Below are 24,973 nucleotides of genomic sequence, written 5' to 3' on the forward strand. Positions count from 1 at the left end.
AAGTCATTCTGGTTTCTGAATTGTACTGGAATGTCCTGCTTTTCCTTAAAGGTAAAGGTAAAGGGACCCCTGACCATTAGGTCCAGTCGCGGATGACTCTGGGGTTGCGGCGCTCATCTCGCTATATTGGCCAAGGGAGCCAGCGTACAGCTTCCAGGTCATGTGGCCAGCATGACTAAGCCGCTTCTGGCGAACCAGAGCAGTGCACGAAACACCATTTACCTTCCCGCCGGAGCGGTACCTATTTATCTACTTGCATTTTGACGTGCTTTTGAACTGCTAGGTTGGCAGAAGCAGGGACTGAGCAACGGGAGCTCACCTCGTCGTGGGGATTCGAACTGCCGACCTTCTAATCGGCAAGTCCTAGGCTCTGATTTAACCCACAGTGCCACCCACGTCCTTTGTTTTTCCTTAGGACACCCCTATTTTCAGTAGAGAAATGTTGGAGGGGACATTTCTATTTTCATTGGGAAAATGGAGGGTATGTGTCAAGTGGAGGTGGTGGGGAGGTAACTAAGAGACTGGGCCAACAGGTTGTTTCCAGGCACCACCAACCAGCAGATTGGAAGTACCTGCAAAGGCCCTGTGCCCAGCTCTGTGCCCTGTGATTGGAAGCCCTGCCAACTAACTAACCATCAGGAAGTATCTATCCTGTGCTTTTTTTCTGGGGGGATGCAGGAGTACGCATACCCCTAAACATTTTGTGACTCTTTGTACTTTTGTCCATTTACTTAATTTATTTCCCCTGGTTTGAACTATAAAATGGTAGTTTTCTTGAGTCAAAATAAGAGTACCCCTAAACATTTTCTTAAGGAAAAAAAGCACTGTATCTATCACACTGTCCAACACTTCCAGACCCCAAACTGGGGCACACGTCTTCCAGGATGTGCTTCTGGGAGAGTCACCTGACCCAGATCTTCCTCTTGCCCCGAAAAAGCACTTTTGGAGGGCAAGATCTCATGCAACCCCCCAAAAACACTGCTTAGGGGTGAGAATGCAGAGTGAGAGCACCGTACCCAAAATGACCACCACAATCTTGTGCAAAAAAACAGGATGTCCCATTTTTTTCTGGGGCACTTGGCAGGTACAATATATTCAGTGTATAAATCTTCTTGCAATGAGGGGTACCCTGTCTTCTCTGGATCACCCCCTTAAGGTAGGCATACTATAAAAGCAGTTAAGAGGGGAAAGTGTGCAGTGAACAGCTAGATGTTATTATATATTCCATTCTTATTTTATGAGCCTTGGGCAACCCAGGGCAGGGACAGCAAACCAGTTTTCCTCCTGATCTTCTGTTGGATTACCACCCCCAACATCCCTGACCTTTGGCCATGCTCGCCGGTGCTGATGAGCATTGAAGTCCATCAACATCTGGAGCTCTCCAGGTCCTCTAACCCTGGCTTAGGGTGAAGCAATGAGCGAAGGGGAAGAAATTAATGCCTGCACATTTTTTTTGCATCCTCTTGTTTTCTATCTTCCTTTGCTTGCTGAGTCAATGCTTATAATTCATCAGTATGGGGCTCATTTTTCAAAAAAAGATACAAATTGTGCCTTTGTGAGGAAGGCTGGTGAGAGATTTCCATCGCCATCAGGCACAGCTATTTTGATACTTGGGAAAGAGGCAACGGAGAACAATTTGAAAGGCTCTTGGCTGTTGTCTCTGCTGTCGGAGTGCAACAAAAGAGAAGCCGTGTGAACCCTGCTTGTGGAGTGAAGCAGCATCGCCAGGAGCCTTTCCCCATTTTTCTTTTATTCCTCAGAAGCACGTAAGCCAGCAATTTGTGCACGATCACACCTTGGAAGCTGTTTTTTTTTTTTTTTTTTTTTGGTAAGGCACCATATGGCACAGCCAGAAAGGAAGATACAAACCCTCCCCCAAATACCCACAACCCAAGCCCAGATTAATGTTGCGATGAAATGATTCACTGTCAAGCTCACTGGTGCTTTACGGTAGCCTGACATAATAAAGCTCACGTGGGCTCCACAAGCAAGGCTGAGAAACCATCAGGAAAATAAATGTGCAGAAGAGGGAGATGCTCTGACTGGAGAGACTGTGCGCCGTGTCGGAATAAAGTCACCTTCTAGTACAAAGTTAGGTGCCTGGTTCAGCATTCGGGGACTGGAAGAGGCTACAGGACAGAACAGCCTGCCACCATTCTAAATGAAGGCATGTCTCCTTCTGATCTGTTCATTATATAGTTCTAGCCCTGGAGGATTCTTAGCACTTCAAAGAACTGGCACATTTCGGGATCAAAACCACTATTTTTGAACGTTTATTCTTCTTGCCTCTGTCCCACTTAGCTCTGCACAGCTGGAACACCACCTAAGTCACCTGGTTTTCAGAAGCAGGGTTGTGGCAATATCAGATAATTAGCATTTTTCTAAAACCAATGAGAGAGATTACGGTACATATATTGGGAGGGGGGAGGGATGTTTATTGCAGTGACAGAGCTTCTGCTCTGTATGCAGAAGGTTGCAGGTTCCATCTCCAGGTAGGACTGAAAAATACCCTGGTCTGAAAATCTGGAGAGCTGCTTCCTGTCATTGTCAACAGATGCACCAATGGCTTGGCTTGGTATAAGGTGTATTCCTATGTTCCTATTGTCTCTTCCCCATTTTACCATTTGGAGAAAGGCTGGAGGTCAGTGGAGGAGCATCTGCTTAGTCTGTAAAAGTCCCCTGGGTACAAGGGCACCAGTTTCTGGGCCCAAGGCACTTTGGGCCCTGATCTTTTTTGCAGGGGTTGGGCCCCCTCAAAATTCAGAGAGTTCCAAGTGTGACATCAGGACATCACATATCATCATGTGCGCAATGTCAGGATGACATGTCAGGGGCCTTCAATCATCTGGAGAAGCTGGAGATGCCAGAGGCTGGAATGCCACATCCTCTGTATCACAAGCACCTTCTGATCAATTCAACTAATGCTACAACTCTATACCAACTTACCTGAGAGTAAATCCCATTGAAGCCAAAGGGGCTTATTTCTGAGTATACGTGTACAGGATTATATTGTAAGGGCTATTGAAGGATCAAACTGATGAAATAATTTCTGTGGGCTTCGATTGTCAACTATTCTGATCAGATGTACAACCTGAGTGCTATGTCCAGGGCAAAGGCAGAGTGGCAGGACATGTTCATGTTTCTTAATTACTTTATGTATAAATGTGTACGTGACTACATTGCCCCAATGCTGCGGAATAAACTCTTCTCTGAGACCTATGATTGCCCTTCTTTATTGACCTTCAGCTGTTTTAATTTGCTCAGGTAGCTTGAGCTTTGTTTGCTTTATATATTTAGTTATTCAGCTGAAATATTTCCAAAGTGTCCTTTATCAGGAGATTCCAGGGCAGTGAACAAGTGTGAAAACAATTCCCACACCCTGATCCCACTTGTACTTGCTGTGTTCCACAACTTTAAGCGATTTTCTACATACCTTACTTCATACCATATGTGATCCTATTCCCACCCAACTTACCTTGCAGTTCTAAGTTTAGGGTGTGTGTGTGTGTGTGTGTGTGTGTGTGTGTGTGTGAGAGAGAGAGAGAGAGAGAGAGAGAGAGAGAGAGAGAGAGAGAGATATTAGGGTTCTTCCTCCTCTTACTCAATCTGCCCTGCTGCATTAGGGGTACATGACTACATCCCCCAAATTAGTGGGTATATCCCCAAAGATCCTTGAAATACAGCAGTCTTGAATCTTCAGAGCTTAAGCATCCTAACTGGTCTAAAAGATGCATAGGAAGACAGTAGTTAGCACTTCAAAGGAACTTTAATGGTCATATAGGTAATAATGGGATGTGGTCTAAACCACAGAGCCTAGGGCTTGCCGATCAGAAGGTCGGCAGTTCCAATCCCCGCAATGGGGTGAGCTCCCGGTTTTCGGTCCCAGCTCCTGCCCACCTAGCAGTTCAAAAGCCCGTCAAAATGCAAGTAGATAAATAGGTACCACTCCAGTAGGAAGGTAAATGGTGTTTCCGTGCGGTGCTCTGGTTTGGCAGAAGCGGCTTAGTCATTCTGGCCACATGACCCGGAAGCCATCTGCAGACAAACGCCAAATCCTTCAGCCTATAGAGCGAGATGAGCACACAACCCCAGAGCCGTCCGTGACTAGACCTAACGGTCAGGGTATCTTTACCTCTTTACCTTTAAAGAGGGATTGGAACATTCATGGTGATTATATTACCTCCCATATCAGAAGCCGCATTGAACACCAATTTTGGGGGATCATGAGCAGGAAAGGGCTATTGTAGGGTTGCCATATTTCAAAAAGTGAGCCAAAAGTGCCCCTGGGGAGGGTGCCACTACCGGGAAGGCCTTTTGCCTGGTTCCCTGTAACTTTGCATCTCACAGTGAGGGAACCAGCAGATGACCTTCGGAGGAGGACCTCAGTGTCCGGGCTGAACGATGGAGGTAGAGATGCTCCTTCAGGTATACTGGGCCAAGACCATTTAGGAATTTAAAGGTTAGCACCAACACTTTGAATCGTGCTCGGAAATGTCCTGGGAGCCATTGACATTTGATATGTCCAAGTTAGTGAGAAATACCAAATCAAACACTTGTCCATGGACCCTGGTTTGGTTTGCATTATGAAGTTACTAACGTAGTAGGACTGGGGGATCCAAACACCTCTTCTTAAGCTGAATCTGCTAACATGCACATGGGACTATTCCAGGTCTTAGGCACCAGGGAATGCATTCCATGTGGTGTATTTTAGACAATGAACATTTTAGATTGGTCAGGACACAAAGTTGTTTGCAAGCTACTGGTTCCACCCTATTCATATTGTCTCCAATTTACCTCCTTTTGTTCAAGGAGAGATGTGCTCTATTACACTGCATTCTAAAATCCATTTTTTTATTCATTTGCATATTTTTGATGGCTTTGTGCTGAGCCCAAGGGTAAACAGACAGCTGTTAATAGCCATCGGTTGGAAGCCAGAAAGATATTTCTTGATCAACAACATTTTAACAATAGAGTTGTTGTGTCATCATGATTCACCAGCAAATCACTCAGCCCCGTCTCAGAATTTTTTATCATTATGTTTAACTTAATTATATTCACAATCTTTTGTTATCACCAGCTGGATTCTTTGAAACATGCAGAAATCATCCCCCCCCCCAAGAGTGTGGTCATGGTACCATTTAGAGACAGTGGTGGTCCATTTGTCAGAATGTCCTCCAGAAGCACCTATAATCCATTCATTGGGGGCAGCAGTGCAGCTACAATACAAACTTATGCCAGTTTACTTATGCCAGTTTTATATCATTTTAACTGTCAGGGCTTCTGGGAATGGTAGTTTGGTAAAAATGCTGGGAATTCCTACATCCTGTTACGTTTAGTGGAATACATTTCGGAAAACATTCCCTGCCCTGAAAATAAATGCCTTAGACCATAGCTGGTGTGTCTTCAGATGTTTGCTTGTCTGCACCCCACCTCCTAAAAAACTCTAACCACTCCAGAACTTCAGTTCTGAGCAGTAGTAGTTGATACGGTAGGATAGCAGTAGTTACATAACCTCCTGCTGCTTACCAAGAGGGCACTGAAAAGGATAAACCAAGAACTCTGGCCACAAGTTTCAATGTAAGGATTAATTACTACTCAAGAGTTGAAAAGAAAAAAACGTGTATATTCTGCAAAGAATGACAGTTTAAAGCTAATAGTAAATTTGAACACAACGTGTGAGTACAATGGTTTTAAGATAATAATAAATTTAGATATTAGTATACAATAATATAGTATAAAGGTACATAAAATACCAGTACACAACAATAGTTTTATATAAGTCTCAATGGTAGTCAAAAAGAGTCCATATTATATAAACTCAGAATAAAGAATAAAGAGCCAAAAAGGAGTATCCGGAGTATGAATCAGATGTACGACTCAGTAGTGGTGACCAGGACAGGGCCCTGTTTCGGAGTAAACGCCTTCTTCAGCTGGTAATATCAAATAATATGTCAAAATAAATCAAGGTTCTTCAATTCCATAGATCATAAATATAATAAAGTATATACATTCTAAAGTGAATTAGCACATATCATGATATTTGGTTCCATACCTCGGTTTTTTGAGGACTATAAATCTGTTGGAAGTCTATATTATATCATATAGTTCTTTTATGTTTCTTTTTCAACATGCGTCTAGAAATAAAAATTTACAAGAGTTATTATTTCCAGTCAAATTGTTTTTAAAAACGGACATCAGATGAGTGTTTTCTCACCTTAGATAATTGAATCCAAGTTTTCTTGCGTTTCTCTGTGCGTTTTCTATTAGGGAGTGAGATCATTGTCTTATATATGTGTCTGTGGGGGAGGAGGAGGAGGATAGGCTCTCCCTTCTTAAAGGTGTAAACAGAGAAGAGATTTGAAATCCAAGGTCATCTATAATGGTTTTTTAAAGAAAAGAATTGTAGTCTTGATGTTCATTCAAGCCCTTGGGGGACATCGTTTCAAACAGATGAATATATCGTGCTTCCTGTTGTAACAATAGTCTATCAATATTTCTCCTGGTATATAAATCTACTTTTGGTTTCCAGATAATGAAGAAAACAAAATCATCCTCCGTGTGTTTTTGCTGTATATAATGTTCCACCATTGGGGCTTCTAGCACTCTGTTGCGGATCCGTGATCGATGTTCATTTATGCGTAGTTTGATTGGTCTGGTGCTTTTGCCTATGTATATCTTGTGGCATGGACACATCCATGCATACACGCTATTCTTCGTGTTACAGTTACTAAAGTGTTCAATCTGAAACTTGAAGCCGGTCTGTATGTTGGTGAACTCCTTTACTTGTAGTGCGTATTTGCATACATTGCAACTACCACATTTGTAGTGGCCTTTAGTTGATGCTTCCGGGTATGTAAGTTGGTCCGATTTCACCAAATAATCCCTCAGTGATTTTGTTCTTTTTAGACCAATTATAGGTGGTTTTTGACATCCTGGGATGTTGGATAGCAAATGCCAATGTTTATATATGAGTTTCTTAATGCTAGAAGTATGTGGTGTAAATTGCAGTGATGTGCAAATACGATCTTCTCTGGGTTTATCCGAGGTTTTTATAGCAAGAAGGTCTTTCCTGTTTTTCACTTCCGCTCTATCTTGAGCTGCAGTAAGAGTCCGTGATGTGTATCCTCGTTGTAATAAGGACTGTGTGAGTTGATAGGCCGCTATTTTATAGTCATGTTGGGACGATGCATTTCTTTTTAGTCTTAAGTACTGTCCATACGGTAAGTTGTTCAATAAATGTGGAGCGTGAAAGGATGAAGCGTGTAATAATGAATTTCGATCGGTTGGTTTATGGTATGGGCGGATCTTAAGTTGTTGAGAGTGATCTTTAAAGACTGTGACATCCAGAAAATTAACTGATGTATCATGAATGGTACCAGACAGTCGTATATTTGGATCTTGGTCATTGATCCATTGGAGGAATTGTGTTGCTGTGTCTTGATCCTGTATGACAAAGAATAAATCATCTATAAACCGATAATACTTGATTATTTTAGATCTGAAAGGATTGTTGTCATGAAGGATGAAAGTTTTTTCAAAGTGTATCATATAAATATTTGCAATAGAGGGGGCACAGGAGGAGCCCATTGCTACGCCTTTGATTTGCAGATAGAACTGTTTTAAGTAACGAAAAAAGTTATAATCCAAAATGATATCCAGAATGTCGAGCAAAAAATGTGTTGGAGGTTCTCTCGTGGGTCTGGAATCCAAAAGTGTTTCTATAATCGTCCTGACTTCAGGTAACGGGACATTTGTATACAGAGACTCGACATCCAGGGTGACAAGGGAGGCCTCCTTTGGTATAGTGGTATTCTCGACGTGTCCAATAAATGTTTTCGTATCCAAAATATAAGACGGAGTGTCGATGGCGAATGGATGCAGATAATATTCCATATACTGACAAAGGGGTTCCAAAAGAGAGTCATTACCTGAGACAATCGGTCTACCTGGTGGAGCATTGAGTGATTTGTGAATTTTTGGAAGTATGTAAAATACTGGGGTACGTGGATATTTGTTGAATAAAAATTCAGTTGTTTTTTTGTCGAGGTATCCAAAAGATATGCCTTCTGATAAGGTGGTCCTGATTATTCTGGATACATCGTCGGTAGGGTCCTTGGGCAGTGGTTTATAAAAATTGCTATTTTGCAATTGTCTATTTACCTCTGCGGTATAATCCTGAGTGTTCATAATAACTATGGCTCCGCCCTTATCTGCTGGTTTTATCACGATATTCTCATCCGATTGAAGGCTAGCAATGATTTCTCTATCCTTTGCGGTAAAATTCCTTTTGTGTGGAGGTGGTCTTCTCTTTTCTATTTTATTGATGTCCTCTAGTAGAACCTGATAGAATGCATTCAAGCGGGCATTATCTACGTGCGGGTTAAATGATGAATGAACACGGAAAAGCGATGGTGTAGTCTGAAAATTGCCAAAATGGCACCTTAATTTAACAAGACGTACAAGTTTGAAGATATCCACCCTTGTCTGAAACGCATTATATTTAGGTGTGGGAACAAATCCCAGTCCAAGATTTAGAATTCTCTCTTCTTCATGGGTTAGAATGCGTTTGGATAAATTTACAACTAAAGACGTCGTTGTTGATTGCGGCGCTTGGGAAAACCCTGTTGTTTAGAATGATCAATGGTATGTGGACGTAAATCATATTGTCTTAATTGTCTGGGTTGTCTTGTCAGTCGATGTGGAATTTGTTCCTGTGAATCACTTTGTTCGGAAGATTCGGCACTGCTGGATGAAAATCCGGTTGTTGATCTAGATTGAGTACTCCTGTTCATGGATTTCTGCATCCATGGGAAAACGTGATCTGATTCGTAATCCCTGCGATCGCGTTCAAACTTCCGTAATTTCTCAATTTTTATATTGTCCGAATAATTCTTAAGTTCAGTTTGTAATTGTTTAAATTTAGATTCAAATGTCTCCAAATCGAATTGTTTATGTAATTCCTCAGTGATTCCACTGACTTCTTTATCCAGACGTTCAGTCTCTTTAATTGCAAATTCTGTGATTAAAGTCATCAGGTCAAAAGAACATCTATTTAGAATAGACATCCATTTAATTTTAAATTCTTCATTATTGGAAAATAAAGTTGGAGCTTTTTGAATGCGTAATCCTCTGGGTATCCTCTGGACTTTAGTATAATCGGCCATGAGTCTAGCGTGTAGGTTATATCTAGTTTGCCTTTTTAAAATGTTTAGATAAGTGTTCCAATCATTGTTAGGTTTAGTAGGAGTCTCATTTGTAAGGGAAGGTAAGGAACCAAATATCTTCTCTTTCTCATCAGCAGAATACGAAAAGGTCTCAGCCCATTTGGCCATGGTAATCGTTAAGAAATTGGAGTTCTTGTGGAGAATGCACTGAAAAGGATAAACCAAGAACTCTGGCCACAAGTTTCAATGTAAGGATTAATTACTACTCAAGAGTTGAAAAGAAAAAAACGTGTATATTCTGCAAAGAATGACAGTTTAAAGCTAATAGTAAATTTGAACACAACGTGTGAGTACAATGGTTTTAAGATAATAATAAATTTAGATATTAGTATACAATAATATAGTATAAAGGTACATAAAATACCAGTACACAACAATAGTTTTATATAAGTCTCAATGGTAGTCAAAAAGAGTCCATATTATATAAACTCAGAATAAAGAATAAAGAGCCAAAAAGGAGTATCCGGAGTATGAATCAGATGTACGACTCAGTAGTGGTGACCAGGACAGGGCCCTGTTTCGGAGTAAACGCCTTCTTCAGCTGGTAATATCAAATAATATGTCAAAATAAATCAAGGTTCTTCAATTCCATAGATCATAAATATAATAAAGTATATACATTCTAAAGTGAATTAGCACATATCATGATATTTGGTTCCATACCTCGGTTTTTTGAGGACTATAAATCTGTTGGAAGTCTATATTATATCATATAGTTCTTTTATGTTTCTTTTTCAACATGCGTCTAGAAATAAAAATTTACAAGAGTTATTATTTCCAGTCAAATTGTTTTTAAAAACGGACATCAGATGAGTGTTTTCTCACCTTAGATAATTGAATCCAAGTTTTCTTGCGTTTCTCTGTGCGTTTTCTATTAGGGAGTGAGATCATTGTCTTATATATGTGTCTGTGGGGGAGGAGGAGGAGGATAGGCTCTCCCTTCTTAAAGGTGTAAACAGAGAAGAGATTTGAAATCCAAGGTCATCTATAATGGTTTTTTAAAGAAAAGAATTGTAGTCTTGATGTTCATTCAAGCCCTTGGGGGACATCGTTTCAAACAGATGAATATATCGTGCTTCCTGTTGTAACAATAGTCTATCAATATTTCTCCTGGTATATAAATCTACTTTTGGTTTCCAGATAATGAAGAAAACAAAATCATCCTCCGTGTGTTTTTGCTGTATATAATGTTCCACCATTGGGGCTTCTAGCACTCTGTTGCGGATCCGTGATCGATGTTCATTTATGCGTAGTTTGATTGGTCTGGTGCTTTTGCCTATGTATATCTTGTGGCATGGACACATCCATGCATACACGCTATTCTTCGTGTTACAGTTACTAAAGTGTTCAATCTGAAACTTGAAGCCGGTCTGTATGTTGGTGAACTCCTTTACTTGTAGTGCGTATTTGCATACATTGCAACTACCACATTTGTAGTGGCCTTTAGTTGATGCTTCCGGGTATGTAAGTTGGTCCGATTTCACCAAATAATCCCTCAGTGATTTTGTTCTTTTTAGACCAATTATAGGTGGTTTTTGACATCCTGGGATGTTGGATAGCAAATGCCAATGTTTATATATGAGTTTCTTAATGCTAGAAGTATGTGGTGTAAATTGCAGTGATGTGCAAATACGATCTTCTCTGGGTTTATCCGAGGTTTTTATAGCAAGAAGGTCTTTCCTGTTTTTCACTTCCGCTCTATCTTGAGCTGCAGTAAGAGTCCGTGATGTGTATCCTCGTTGTAATAAGGACTGTGTGAGTTGATAGGCCGCTATTTTATAGTCATGTTGGGACGATGCATTTCTTTTTAGTCTTAAGTACTGTCCATACGGTAAGTTATTCAATAAATGTGGAGCGTGAAAGGATGAAGCGTGTAATAATGAATTTCGATCGGTTGGTTTATGGTATGGGCGGATCTTAAGTTGTTGAGAGTGATCTTTAAAGACTGTGACATCCAGAAAATTAACTGATGTATCATGAATGGTACCAGACAGTCGTATATTTGGATCTTGGTCATTGATCCATTGGAGGACAAAGAATAAATCATCTATAAACCGATAATACTTGATTATTTTAGATCTGAAAGGATTGTTGTCATGAAGGATGAAAGTTTTTTCAAAGTGTATCATATAAATATTTGCAATAGAGGGGGCACAGGAGGAGCCCATTGCTACGCCTTTGATTTGCAGATAGAACTGTTTTAAGTAACGAAAAAAGTTATAATCCAAAATGATATCCAGAATGTCGAGCAAAAAATGTGTTGGAGGTTCTCTCGTGGGTCTGGAATCCAAAAGTGTTTCTATAATCGTCCTGACTTCAGGTAACGGGACATTTGTATACAGTTCTATCTGCAAATCAAAGGCGTAGCAATGGGCTCCTCCTGTGCCCCCTCTATTGCAAATATTTATATGATACACTTTGAAAAAACTTTCATCCTTCATGACAACAATCCTTTCAGATCTAAAATAATCAAGTATTATCGGTTTATAGATGATTTATTCTTTGTCATACAGGATCAAGACACAGCAACACAATTCCTCCAATGGATCAATGACCAAGATCCAAATATACGACTGTCTGGTACCATTCATGATACATCAGTTAATTTTCTGGATGTCACAGTCTTTAAAGATCACTCTCAACAACTTAAGATCCGCCCATACCATAAACCAACCGATCGAAATTCATTATTACACGCTTCATCCTTTCACGCTCCACATTTATTGAATAACTTACCGTATGGACAGTACTTAAGACTAAAAAGAAATGCATCGTCCCAACATGACTATAAAATAGCGGCCTATCAACTCACACAGTCCTTATTACAACGAGGATACACATCACGGACTCTTACTGCAGCTCAAGATAGAGCGGAAGTGAAAAACAGGAAAGACCTTCTTGCTATAAAAACCTCGGATAAACCCAGAGAAGATCGTATTTGCACATCACTGCAATTTACACCACATACTTCTAGCATTAAGAAACTCATATATAAACATTGGCATTTGCTATCCAACATCCCAGGATGTCAAAAACCACCTATAATTGGTCTAAAAAGAACAAAATCACTGAGGGATTATTTGGTGAAATCGGACCAACTTACATACCCGGAAGCATCAACTAAAGGCCACTACAAATGTGGTAGTTGCAATGTATGCAAATACGCACTACAAGTAAAGGAGTTCACCAACATACAGACCGGCTTCAAGTTTCAGATTGAACACTTTAGTAACTGTAACACGAAGAATAGCGTGTATGCATGGATGTGTCCATGCCACAAGATATACATAGGCAAAAGCACCAGACCAATCAAACTACGCATAAATGAACATCGATCACGGATCCGCAACAGAGTGCTAGAAGCCCCAATGGTGGAACATTATATACAGCAAAAACACACGGAGGATGATTTTGTTTTCTTCATTATCTGGAAACCAAAAGTAGATTTATATACCAGGAGAAATATTGATAGACTATTGTTACAACAGGAAGCACGATATATTCATCTGTTTGAAACGATGTCCCCCAAGGGCTTGAATGAACATCAAGACTACAATTCTTTTCTTTAAAAAACCATTATAGATGACCTTGGATTTCAAATCTCTTCTCTGTTTACACCTTTAAGAAGGGAGAGCCTATCCTCCTCCTCCTCCCCCACAGACACATATATAAGACAATGATCTCACTCCCTAATAGAAAACGCACAGAGAAACGCAAGAAAACTTGGATTCAATTATCTAAGGTGAGAAAACACTCATCTGATGTCCGTTTTTAAAAACAATTTGACTGGAAATAATAACTCTTGTAAATTTTTATTTCTAGACGCATGTTGAAAAAGAAACATAAAAGAACTATATGATATAATATAGACTTCCAACAGATTTATAGTCCTCAAAAAACCGAGGTATGGAACCAAATATCATGATATGTGCTAATTCACTTTAGAATGTATATACTTTATTATATTTATGATCTATGGAATTGAAGAACCTTGATTTATTTTGACATATTATTTGATATTACCAGCTGAAGAAGGCGTTTACTCCGAAACAGGGCCCTGTCCTGGTCACCACTACTGAGTCGTACATCTGATTCATACTCCGGATACTCCTTTTTGGCTCTTTATTCTTTATTCTGAGTTTATATAATATGGACTCTTTTTGACTACCATTGAGACTTATATAAAACTATTGTTGTGTACTGGTATTTTATGTACCTTTATACTATATTATTGTATACTAATATCTAAATTTATTATTATCTTAAAACCATTGTACTCACACGTTGTGTTCAAATTTACTATTAGCTTTAAACTGTCATTCTTTGCAGAATATACACGTTTTTTTCTTTTCAACTCTTGAGTAGTAATTAATCCTTACATTGAAACTTGTGGCCAGAGTTCTTGGTTTATCCTTTTCAGTGCATTCTCCACAAGAACTCCAATTTCTTAACGCTTACCAAGAGGGAGCGTGAATGAGGCAAGGCAGTAGAGACTTCAACTGGCATGGTGCTCCTGCTGGTGTGTTTGCACAGCACTGACCTCCCTGCTTCCTTGCCCTTCCCACTATCCGTCCAGGTGAGCTGTAGAGACTCTGCTGCTAGGAGGTCAGGTAAATGCCATATCCCATTCTCGCCTACAGGTTCTCAGGGTTTCCTAGGAAGAGCATCTTGTGTTAAAACAGCTTTGTACTGTAGAAACACTGAGTAGTTGTTGTTGTCGGCATTTAACTGGGTCTGCACCTAAAATCCAAGAAGGATACCGAGTGGGTGCAAGTCAAGAAGGTGGAAGGCAAGGTAGAAGGCCATCTCCCCAATACCCATTAGTCATAGCTCACTTGGTGGGGGTACCCAGAGAAGGGCTTCTGAAGGTCACTTTATCAATTTGATTATCTACCTTGACCTTAAGCAATGTACAGAAGCATGTAATGCTGTGATAAATGCATGAAGACTTCTCATTAAAAATGTTTCCACGCATCTCTTTGGCCAATGGCACATGAAATTGCCACAGTGCATATGCTCAAAGGGCTTCAGTCTATGGTGCAGAATGATTATGGAACCAGTGAGTGATGCAAGCTGCATGGTGTTCTCTTTTGTGTGTGTACATATCTAGTACATCTGGTTGTGAACTGTAGCACACTGACCTTCTGCACTGTAAATTTGGTACAGGAAATGAGGCTCTAAACTATATATAGCTTAAGCCAATGCATGTCCACTCTGAAGTAAGACTGCAATCCTAACCCCACGTACCTGGGAGTAAGCTCCAATGAATTTAGTAGGGCTTATTTTTGAGTAGACACAGGTAGGATTGCACTGTCCTTGATTTACTCTCCAGACAAGTACAGCAGGCTAGACCATGTGGCCCCCTCCATATATTGCTGCCCCAGCCAGCATGACTAAAAGTCAGGGATGGTGGGAGATGGAATGCATCTAGATTTGGAGGTCATGTGAGAGCACAACCCCCATAAATTAAACTAATTTCTGACTCAAGCAAGGTGAGTGGACTGCAGAATGGACTTTTGTTCCTTTTGTTCAATCTTCCTTTGCATCTGTGAGTGGTTAAGCTATTTCACATCCCACCCCCACCCCCTGCCACCCCCACCCCCACCCCCCGGTTAGAATATGTCTCTCCACCCCCTCACCAGACAGTAGCAGACCATCTGTTTCAAGGAACATTAATGCTATCAAGAATGCAAAAATTGATTTTCTAATACAAAAAATTAATCTGAACTGGATTAACCGAGGGAAAGAACATTCAGTTTTCAGCTTGCATAAATCTGTAGTTTTGTTCAGTGGTTTCCTTAATCATGATTAATATTTTCATTTTATTTATAATTTTGCTTGTAATTTCTTTGTAAAGGCTTTTCATGGGATTATCTGGCAATTGCTGCTGCTAATAATCATGAGAAGATAACCTGTTTCCCTTTCCCATGGCAGGGATGATGCGTGACTTTTTGGGAAGGAGTCCAGACACTGGCAGGCCTGTCTCAGTCAGGTTGTTTGGAAAGCGGGATCATTTCGCTAAAAGTCAAAACGAAGGTCCCTGAGGAGTATTAACCAGGATCCAAATACCTCTGCTCGCTAGCAGGAAGGGGAAAGGGTGGAGTCTGCTTATGGAACAGTTCCAAACTGTGATTTCATCTTCGCAGAAATATGTTCTGTCTGATTCTGGGGAGGAGGAGTTACAGTTTCAGGTTCCAGAATTTTAAAAAAGCAAAAGGCCTCAATAACGAAACACAGGCCACATCTGCACTGTACATTTAAACCAGAGCAGTATCATATACCACTGTTATCATAGCAGTATCATTAGAAGCCCCCTATTCCCCTCACAGAGGCACAATTCCCAGAGTTCCCTGGGAAGAGGGATTGACTGTTAAAGCACTCTTGGAATCGTAGCTCAGTGAGTGGAATAATGGTCTCCTAACAACTCTCAGCCTCCTTGAGAAACGCTGGATCCTTTGGGGAAAGCTATGAGTACTTTAAAGTGGCATGATACTGCTTTAAGTGTATAGTGCAGATAGGTGTAGTGCAATGCAATACAGCAATGGACAGAAAATCCTCAGTAAAATCTAGCACTACTAATACAATAATATCCAGCCTCGACAGTGCTGAAAACTAGGACCTGGTTCTTCTTGATTCGGTTTTTCTGTGCAGTGAGTTCGCCTATGTGGGGCATTTCTTACTAACAGGGAGAGCTAAAAAAAAATATGAGATAATAAGTGCTAGCTAAATTAAATTTTAGGCATATCATTGATGTGATTTCCACGCACACCCCTCCCCAAAGTGTGATTTTTAAACGGTTTGTTTCCTTTATCTCTGCCTCCACCAAGATTCTTCCAGCAGGCACTTTTGGGAGAATCTGCAACAATACAGCTGTTGAGATGTGATAGATGGTTTTTGTATTCCAACCAAATGCTGTTTAGTTATCTTCCAACACTTTTGATGAATTGGGTTAGACATATTACTGATTCTGAGTAGGCTGAGGGCAGGCTTTTCTGGACAAGAAAATAGCTACTGTGTGCACCAGAGCTATTATATTATGGGAAGAAACTGCACCAGAATGTTGAGTCTTGAAGGTTATATTTATGAGATGGCCAATATTGTCCAAGCGGAATGGCTGAAGGTTTTTGTTTACGTTTTTCAGATAATACAAAAATATTTCTCTTAGCTATTCAGAAATGACTGAACACAGAATTATTCCCTTTTTCCCCCCTGGCTTGAAGGATTTATGAATCCCACAAAGGGAAAATGTAAAATACATTATATGTAAAACTGCAGACTTTAAATATTTATGTTCTAAAGACAACTAAACATTTCTACTGCTAAATATCTGTTTTAACTCACATACAATACCGTAGGCTAGCTTTTGAATATTCATTGAAGGTCTGAGTAACTTACAGCTGATAATTAGTTTTTAATTCAATTCTGCAGCATCCCAAGAGTCACATTTTGAAAACTGGTGGTTGCATTGGACTTTGATGCCCCAATAAAGAAGGCTTTGACACGGGTGCCATACTCGCACATGCAGGTGTCACCATTCGTTTCAGTGAAGGACGCCACTTCACATGCACATTCCTTTCTGTGCATGGAACTGCCTCTTCCATCAACGTTAATAAACTCCTGAGGAACTACACATATCTGCTTGAGCCCTTGTGACTGCAGGAACATTGCATTAGCCTGTGCACAGTTTAGTGCATTACGTTCCATTGACATCTTTTACCCTCATCCTGTAACAGCAACTCATTAAAGGAAACATCATGTGGATTGTTCTTCTGGATGAGGGATGAGGAACCTGTGACCTCACCAGAGGTTGTTGGACTCCAACTCCCATCAGCCCCAGCAAGTAAGGCCAAAGGTCAGGCGTGGTGAGAGCTGAACAATGTCCTGAGGGCCACAGGCTCCCTCATCCCTGTTAGGGATGAGCTTCCAGCCACATGTGCAAAAGGGTGTTTTGTAAGAAGGCAGCAACCTTAATCTACAAATACAGCGATGCCCCATACACATTGAGCTCATCTTGTATCATCTCTTGTCGGCTGTCTGATGGATGTGGACCACAGGCTCCCTATTTCCTTAAACCACCCTGCATATATATCATTCTTTCCAGATGTTTTGGTGCTTGCTTATTTGTATCACTGTCGTGTTCCAAATGACACAAGGTTTTGTAACTAAGAATGTTGTCAGTTGATACAGTGGTACCCAACTTGTCAAAAGGATGCTGAGCTGTAGCTTGTGCTGTCCATCCTCTGTGCAGTCAGCTTTCTCTCTGAAAAATTATTGTGAAGCCTTATGATTACAGCAAGTGCACTGAAGAAGAAAAAGGTACTATTGCTAGTGTAAACTGTTCAAAATGCCTTGAAATAAAGAATTGCAGGCACACATGTTTGGAAATCCAATGACGAATTCAGCACAATTAATTGGCTTACAGTCCTTCAATCCTGTAAGCTTAAGCAGTTCAAGTACCTTGATTAATGTACTGCAAATCATATCATCTAAAATTTTTGACTTTTTCCTTTAAAAAAACACACCTCACAATGAATTAAAATCATAATATTGGTTTTCAGCACTGAGCTTTCAATTTCTCAGAACTCTCCTTGCTTTTTATGGTACTGCTTTCCCACGGGATTTTCGGCACATTTCCCAGAACTTTGCTTGACCATCTCCAGTTTCAGAAGCTTGCAAATTTTTGCTTCAGGTTGTCTCATCTATAATCTCGGGATCAGATGGTCAAGCCAGTAAAATGAGACAAGGACTGGAAGGAATAAATTTACAACTTAGCAGCTCCCTCAAACCATCTAAATAAATCCTCAAATCCCACTCCCTACAGGAATTAGTTTAGCTGCCAAGTTCCCCATGAGTTCCCAAGTGAAGATATTTGGCAATGTGGAAGGTTGGTGTCACCCAAAAAAGGTGAGGAGTGATAATTCAGCTGTGCAGCTGATTTTTGCTGACCCCTGACAGTCAAATCACCCCCTTAAAAAGGTAAAGGTAAAGGGACCCCTGACCTATAGGTCCAGCCGTGACCGACTCTGGGGTTGCTGCGCTCATCTCGCTTTATTGGCCGAGGGAGCCGGCGTACAGCTTCCAGGTCATGTGGCCAGCAGGACTAAGCCGCTTCTGGCGAACCAGAGCAGCGCACGGAAATGCCGTTTACCTTCCCACTGGAGCGGTACCTATTTATCTACTTGCACTTTGACTTGCTTTCGAACTGCTAGGTTGGCAGGAGCAGGGACCGAGCAATGGGCGCTCACCCTGTCATGGGGATTCGAACTGCCAACCTTATGATCGGCAAGTCCTAGGCTCTGTGGTTTAACCCACAGCGCCACCCGAGTCCCTTCTAATCACCCCCTTAGGATGCAGTAATAAAGAGGTGTTCTTAACTCCTCCTATTTCACAGTGGAAAGGGGAAATGTGGCAATGACAAAGCAAATACTTAGCAATACTTAGCCTTAATAAATTATATTGAGAATCTGTTTACAAAAACAGTACTTTAGGAGGGGGAAACACAAGGCAAAGTCTCAGTGAGGCACAATCTTTATTAAGAAAAATGCCACACAGAGTAGAAGCCAACTTTCAAGTTCTCCAGAACTGCTTAGGCTGGAAGTTAGAACCACAGTGAAGGAGGAGGCACAAGAAAGGGAGAGGAATTGCTGAGCATGATGTTGACGCTGCAGAGTCTGCAGACAGGGGTGCAGGAGGTGGTAGGCAGACCATGTTTGGCTCTGCAAGGTGCAAAACAGTGTTGCACTGAGGACTGCCAGAACAAAGAAACAATGATGGTTGTTCCCCTGTACTGTTGGAAACCAGAGAATCTAGCAGTTATTTGGATGTGTCTTTAGGACTGAAGAGGACATAGAGGATCCACCTGAGGCAGGAAGCAGAAGAGAACTGTAGTGACACACATTTATGTGTATCTGTTTGTTTTATGCGTATCTATGTGGGACGTGGGTGGCGCTGTGGTCTAAACCACTGAGCCTAGGGCTTGCTGATCGGAAGGTCGGCAGTTCAAATCCCCGTGACGGGGTAAGCTCCAGTTGCTCGGTCCCAGCTCCTGCCAACCTAGCAGTTCGAAAGCATGCCCAAAAAGTGCAAGTAGATAAATAGGTACCGCTCCAGCGGGAAGGTAAATGGCGTTTCCATGTGCTGCTCTGGTTTCATCAGAAGCGGCTTAGTCATGTTGGCCACATGACCCAGAAAAACTGTCTGCGGACAAACGTTGGCTCCCTCGGCCAGTAAAACGAGATGAGCGCTGCAACCCCAGTTGTTCGCGACTGGACTTAACTGTCAGGTGTCCTTTACCTTTACCTTTCATGTTTGTTTTATTTGTTTATTGCATTTATACACAGCCTTTCTGCCAATGCCCCCAAGGTGGTTTACAATGTTAAAATGCTAACACAAAAAAATGATACAAGACTTTATAAATCGAAAGTGGAGATGCTATATGTACTTTGTTTTGCAACATAATAAAATATTCTGTATGTATGTATGTATACAGTCGTACCTTGGTTGACGAATGCCTTGCAACTCGAATGTTTTGGCTCCTGAACACCACAAAGTGAGTGTTCTGGTTTGTGAACGTTCTTTGGAACCTGAACATCTGGCTCGGCTTCCACGGCTCGGCTGCACGAACTTCCTGCAGCCAATCGGAAGCCACACCTTGGTTTCTGAATGTTTGGAAGTCAAACAGACTTCCGGAAATACACACACACACATATGTAAAAGTTGCACCTGACAAAGGCAAGGGGAGAGGGCACAGGCCCTGCCTCTCTCACTCTCTCCTTCCTTCTCACAGGGCAGGTAGTGTCATTTTGCACTGTGTGAGGAGGGGACTGTTTGACATATTTCCTCTCTTCTTCCTTGTCACAGGGCAGACCCCCTTGGCCCTGGGAAGGAAAGGAGTCAGTCCAACTCCAGCAGGCCCTGATGTTGCCCTAGCAACAATATACTCCATGACTGTGTTTGTCTATCTGTTTTTGCATCCTTTGCTGTGTGAATTTGACAACGGTTGCCTTTGTAGAAACTGGAGAAAACTGAAGCAGGAAAGACACCCCACTGCCGGGGAGATAACATTCAGAGTTTGTCCCACAGTTTCATAATGCCTAACAAAATTCTTTTGTTTTGGGTCTTTTGGTGAGCACGCAAAAGAACAGAATGACCTTATCAGAAATGGGGAAAACATGAGTGTGAGGATTTATTTTGCATGGTATATCTATGTGACTGTTTTTGGCTGGTGGAACAAGAAGGCATTTACCATGCACCACTCAGAATATTGCCCACAAACAGCTATGCAATTATGGAACTGGTCAAAGAGGGAGGGACCTTCAAGCTTCCTGGACAGAAACTCTGATATTGCTCTAAAAGCATAAAATAAGGACTGCAGTACCACATGTGCATATTTACTTAGAAGGACATCCAACCAAGGTCAGTAGAACTTACTCCCAAGAAAGTGGCTTTAAGATCATATCCTAATGGTGCAATTGTACATGTCTACTCAGAAATAAGTCTGCAGCGGGGCTTACTCCCAAGTATAGCACTGAGGCCTTCAACTGAAATCTTGGTTTAGGAATCACAAGCTTGGAAAACACAACGTATGTGCAGTTTATTTGCTTCCCGGTTATGTTGCCTTTCAAATGTGCTGCCCTCATAATTTAAAGTTCTATCTGAAAACATGACAGGAAAATGACTTTTAAAAATGCAGAAAGATTTTTCAGGAAGCTACAAAGCACAACAGAAGCTTGGCAATGGCGTATGGCCTGAACCCTTCTCCTTACGGTAGCATAATAGGAAAAAGCAAGTTATTATACTGCTAATCTTTATTATCTGCCATCGACTCTGGGCTAAGCCATTCTCTCACAGCTCTTCCCATCCATAAAACTGTATAGGAGACACTGCTTTGTATCATCTTCTAAGATTTTGACATTTTGAGGTGAGGAGTGCCTGGTGCTCTGTCTTAAGTAATAAATAACTTTAGATAAGAGTCTATTGTGGCTGAGTATGATGGTAACACACTATTGTGTTTGGACAGGGAGGAGGGGAAGCTTTTATTACTTGCATCCTGACCAATATAATGCTGGGAGTTCATTTGCCGTCCTCTGGGCTTTTTCTTTCCAAGTCCAACTTCTGATGAAGTTTAGCATGTTTTGGTGTTGCTGTCAGTCTGTTCAGGAGTCCTGTCTTCCTGCCAATGCAGATCATCTTATATTTGCAAAAGGTGTATTGCTGTTCTTAAGCTAGCTAGCTCTCTTTAAGACATCTCTTTGCACACATTTGTTTTTAATCCTCCGGTACCCAAGGGTAATTAACCCAAGCAATGTTGACATGCAGCCATGGATTTTATTAGCGCTGGGATCAATGCTTTGCTCTTTAAGTGCTTTGCAGTTTAAGAAATGTGGGGTGCTTTTACTGAAGAGATTGAAAGGTTTTGTTTTTAGTTTTTGTAAGTTGAGTTGCTAGATGGAAGAAAAGTGTCTTCGTGTTCCGTTTGCTGTGGCACTTTGGATTTCTGTACAGTTGCTGCAGATCTCTGTGGATTGACAAAATACATACAACGCGGCGTTGATATTGATGATACTTGTAACTAATTCTGAATTAAACAGAATCGGCAGTATACATTGCGGTAACTTGTTTAAAATGCAGTTTCCTGCTGGGCTTTTAGCTATTTTATATTGACATGCTATGTACACAAACATCCTAAGTCCCCTCAGGCCTGAAAAATGTTTCAAGCTGTAAGGCTTTAAGAGAACTTATAATTTTCTGTCATAAATTACACAGTGTAAGAATCTGAGATGTTAAAGCATAGAATAATGGAATTGTAGAGTTGGAAAGGTTCTTGAGAGTCATCTAGTCCAACCCCCTGCAATGCAGGAATCTCAACTAAATCATGCATGACAAACGGCCAATTAGCCTCTGCTTAAAAACATCCAAGGAAGGAGAGGCCACCACCTCTCATAGGAGTCTCTTTCACTGTTGAATAGCCCTTACTGTCAGAAAGTTCTTTCTGATGCTTAGTTGGAATCTCCTTTCTTGTAACTTGAATCCATTGGTTCACGTCCTAGCCTCCAAAGCAGTTAAAAACAGGCTCGCTCCATCCTCCATGTGACATCCCTTCAGATATTTGAAGATGGCTATCATATCTCCTCTCAGGCTCCTGTTTTCCAGGCCCAACTCCATCAACCGTTCCTTAGAAGGCTTGGTTTCCAGTCTCTTGATCATATTGGCTGCCTTCCTCTGCACATGTTCCAGCTTGTCAATATATTTCTTAACTTGTGGTTCCCAGAACTAGACACAGTTCTCCAGGTGTGGTCTAACCAAGGCAGAATAGAGCAGGACTGTAACATCCCTTGATAATAATAATAATAATTTATTATTTGTACCCTGTTCATCTGGCTGGGTTTCCCCAGCCACTCTGGTCGGCTTCCAACAAAGATTAAAAATACATTAAAATGTCACACATTAAAAACTTCCCTGAACAGGGCTGCCTTCAGATGTCTTCTAAATGTCAGGTAGTTGTTTATCTCTTTGACATCTGATTGGAGGGTGTTCCACAGGGAGGGCGCCACTACTGAGAAGGCCCTCTGACTGGTTCCCTGTAGCTTTGCTTCTCGCAATGAGGGAACCGCCAGAAGGCCCTCGGTGCTGGACCTCAGCGTCCGGGCAGAACAATGGGGGTGGAGACGCTCCTTCAGGTATACTGGGCTGAGGCCGTTTAGGGCTTTAATGGTCAACACCAACACTTTGAATTGTGCTCGGAAACGTATTGTGATCTGGACACTATAGTTCTGTTGATGCAGTCTGGAACATTATTAGCATATATCTTTTGCCACTGCATCAAACTGTTGACCCATGTTAAACTTGTGGTCTACTAAGACCTCTAGATCCTTTCCACATGGACTATTGGCAATCCAGATGTTTCCCATCTTATATTTATGCAGCTAGTTCTTCCTGCCTAAATGAAGAACCTCACCTTTGTCCCTATTGAAATCCACACTTGGCTATGATGCTCACTGGGTGGTCTTGCTCAAGTCTCAATCTTGCAGCCTAGCCTATCTCAAAGGGTTGTCGAAAGGCTTAAATGCTCACAGAAAGACCAATATATTAATGGAACAAGTGCCTTAGCATTATAGAAAAACTTTGATGTTTCTCCTGCGGTGGTATGGTTGACAGGTGCCTATAAATATACAGTATATACTGCCAAATTCACACAGTAAAGGATGCAAAGACATGCTACAGCTGGGTAATATACAATACTGGTCATACTGTACTCAGAGTAGATAACTGATTTCAGTGGGTCTGAGTATGACTTAGTTGGAGTTCACTTCCACCACACATGCACCAAATACAGGGTGCTAATCTTGAAGTGAGACAAATGCGTATCAACACACACAAATGTGTGGAACTGAATCCACAAGTTCTCAAATAACAGATTTTTTCTAACATTGTCACCAGACAACAGGGATTACAGGATTCTCTTCCATGCTTTACTCTCCAAGTTATTTTTGTTCTGAAGCCAATGAAATACATAACAGTGTATGTGTTCCATCTTCCTTTTAACCCATGGACATTGTATACACTCCAAAATTGTTATAAATATTTGGTTATGGGCTCTCCCATTCATTTGGCTCTGGACACATTACTGGTGCCCCCGCCAATAGTGTTTGAAGCCATGTGCATATGACATGGCACTAGTTTTAAGAAGAATATTGACAAGCTGGAACGTGTGCACGGGAGGGCGACCAAGATGATCGAGGGTATGGAAACCAAGCTTTATGAGGAAAGGTTGAGGGAGTTGGTTATGCTTAGTCTGGAAAAGAAAAGACTGAGAGGAGATATAATAGGCATCTTCAAATATTAGAAGAGCTGTCACATGGAGGATGGAGCAAGCTTGTTTGCTGAGGCTTCAAGGGGTAGAACATGAACCAATGGATTCAAATAGCAAGAAAGGAGATTCTAACTAAACATTGGGAATAAGTTTCTGACAGTAAGAGCTGTTCAACAGTCAAATGGGCTCCCTCAGAAGGTGGTGGCCTCACCATCCTTGGAAGCTTTTAAGCAGAGGTTATGGGACCATCTGTCCAGGATTCTGTAGCTATGATTCCTGGATTGTTGGGTCCTTTCCAACTCTACAATTCTATGGCTCTATGACATTAGCCACAATTTTTATCTGCCTTGTAATTTTTGAGAAATACAGCTGTTGGATGTACTTCCCCTCAAACCCGCTTCCATCTGATTTGAAAATGTAAGGCACATTCACTTCATGATGAAACTGTGATGTATACACCCGAGACTGCTTCGACACATGTGCAAATGCCAGCTGTGAGAATAGGCGTTTTCCAGTGGGGTGGGTGGGGGGTAGCAGGTGTAGATGAAACCAAACAGGCAATGCATATTGGGTGAAGTCAACCTTACTGTGTTCTAAGACTAAGTTGCTAAATTGTACATAGCCTTTGAGAATGAGAAGCAGACTATGTTGCATGAAACTCAAAAACCAAAAACAAGTTCTCTCCCTATTGCTGGGGACAATCTCCATCCTTGGCCACGAATCTCTCCTTTGTTGTTACCAGTGGCTCTGCTACATTCCCTCACCCCACAGCCCCATTCCTAAATACCTATTAGAAACGCAACGATACCAGCTTTCAGATAAGAAAAGGGAAATGGGGAGAGGGGCTGGGGAGGAAAGGAACGGGGAAGGCTGGAGTGACCAGGGACAAGGCATCAGAAAGGTGCACTTTCTGCTTGCGGCAGGTGCAAACCTTCCT

General features: G+C 41.4%; 1 protein-coding gene across 3 annotated transcripts; it reads right to left on the bottom strand.

Moving 5' to 3' along the window:
• Positions 1-5,535: 5,535 nt before the first annotated feature.
• Positions 5,536-11,236, bottom strand: LOC310711268 (uncharacterized protein). Of its 3 annotated transcripts, XM_083513017.1 has the most exons (4): positions 10,050-11,236; positions 9,888-9,969; positions 6,053-9,765; positions 5,536-5,930 (listed from the first exon to the last, which is right to left on the bottom strand). In XM_083513017.1, exon 3 carries the CDS (start codon positions 8,185-8,187, stop codon positions 6,388-6,390), a length of 1,800 nt encoding a protein of 599 aa, XP_083369143.1. In that variant the 5' UTR covers positions 8,188-9,765; positions 9,888-9,969; positions 10,050-11,236; the 3' UTR covers positions 5,536-5,930; positions 6,053-6,387. The 3 variants fall into 3 exon arrangements, with proteins under 3 accessions (XP_083369143.1, XP_083369142.1, XP_083369141.1); XM_083513016.1 differs by having other exon boundaries at positions 9,888-11,236; XM_083513015.1 differs by lacking the exons at positions 9,888-9,969; positions 10,050-11,236 and having other exon boundaries at positions 6,053-6,134; positions 6,215-9,881.
• Between the last annotated feature and the right edge of the window lie 13,737 nt (positions 11,237-24,973).

Source organism: Podarcis liolepis (genome assembly GCF_965112155.1).
Source record: "Podarcis liolepis genome assembly, chromosome: 1".
Lineage (NCBI taxonomy): Eukaryota > Metazoa > Chordata > Lepidosauria > Squamata > Lacertidae > Podarcis > Podarcis liolepis.

What these genes read in the sequence shown, in the direction of transcription:
- LOC310711268 (XM_083513017.1), bottom strand. Translation starts at nt 8,187, where the DNA reads ATGAACACTCAGGATTATACCGCAGAGGTAAATAGACAATTGCAAAAT.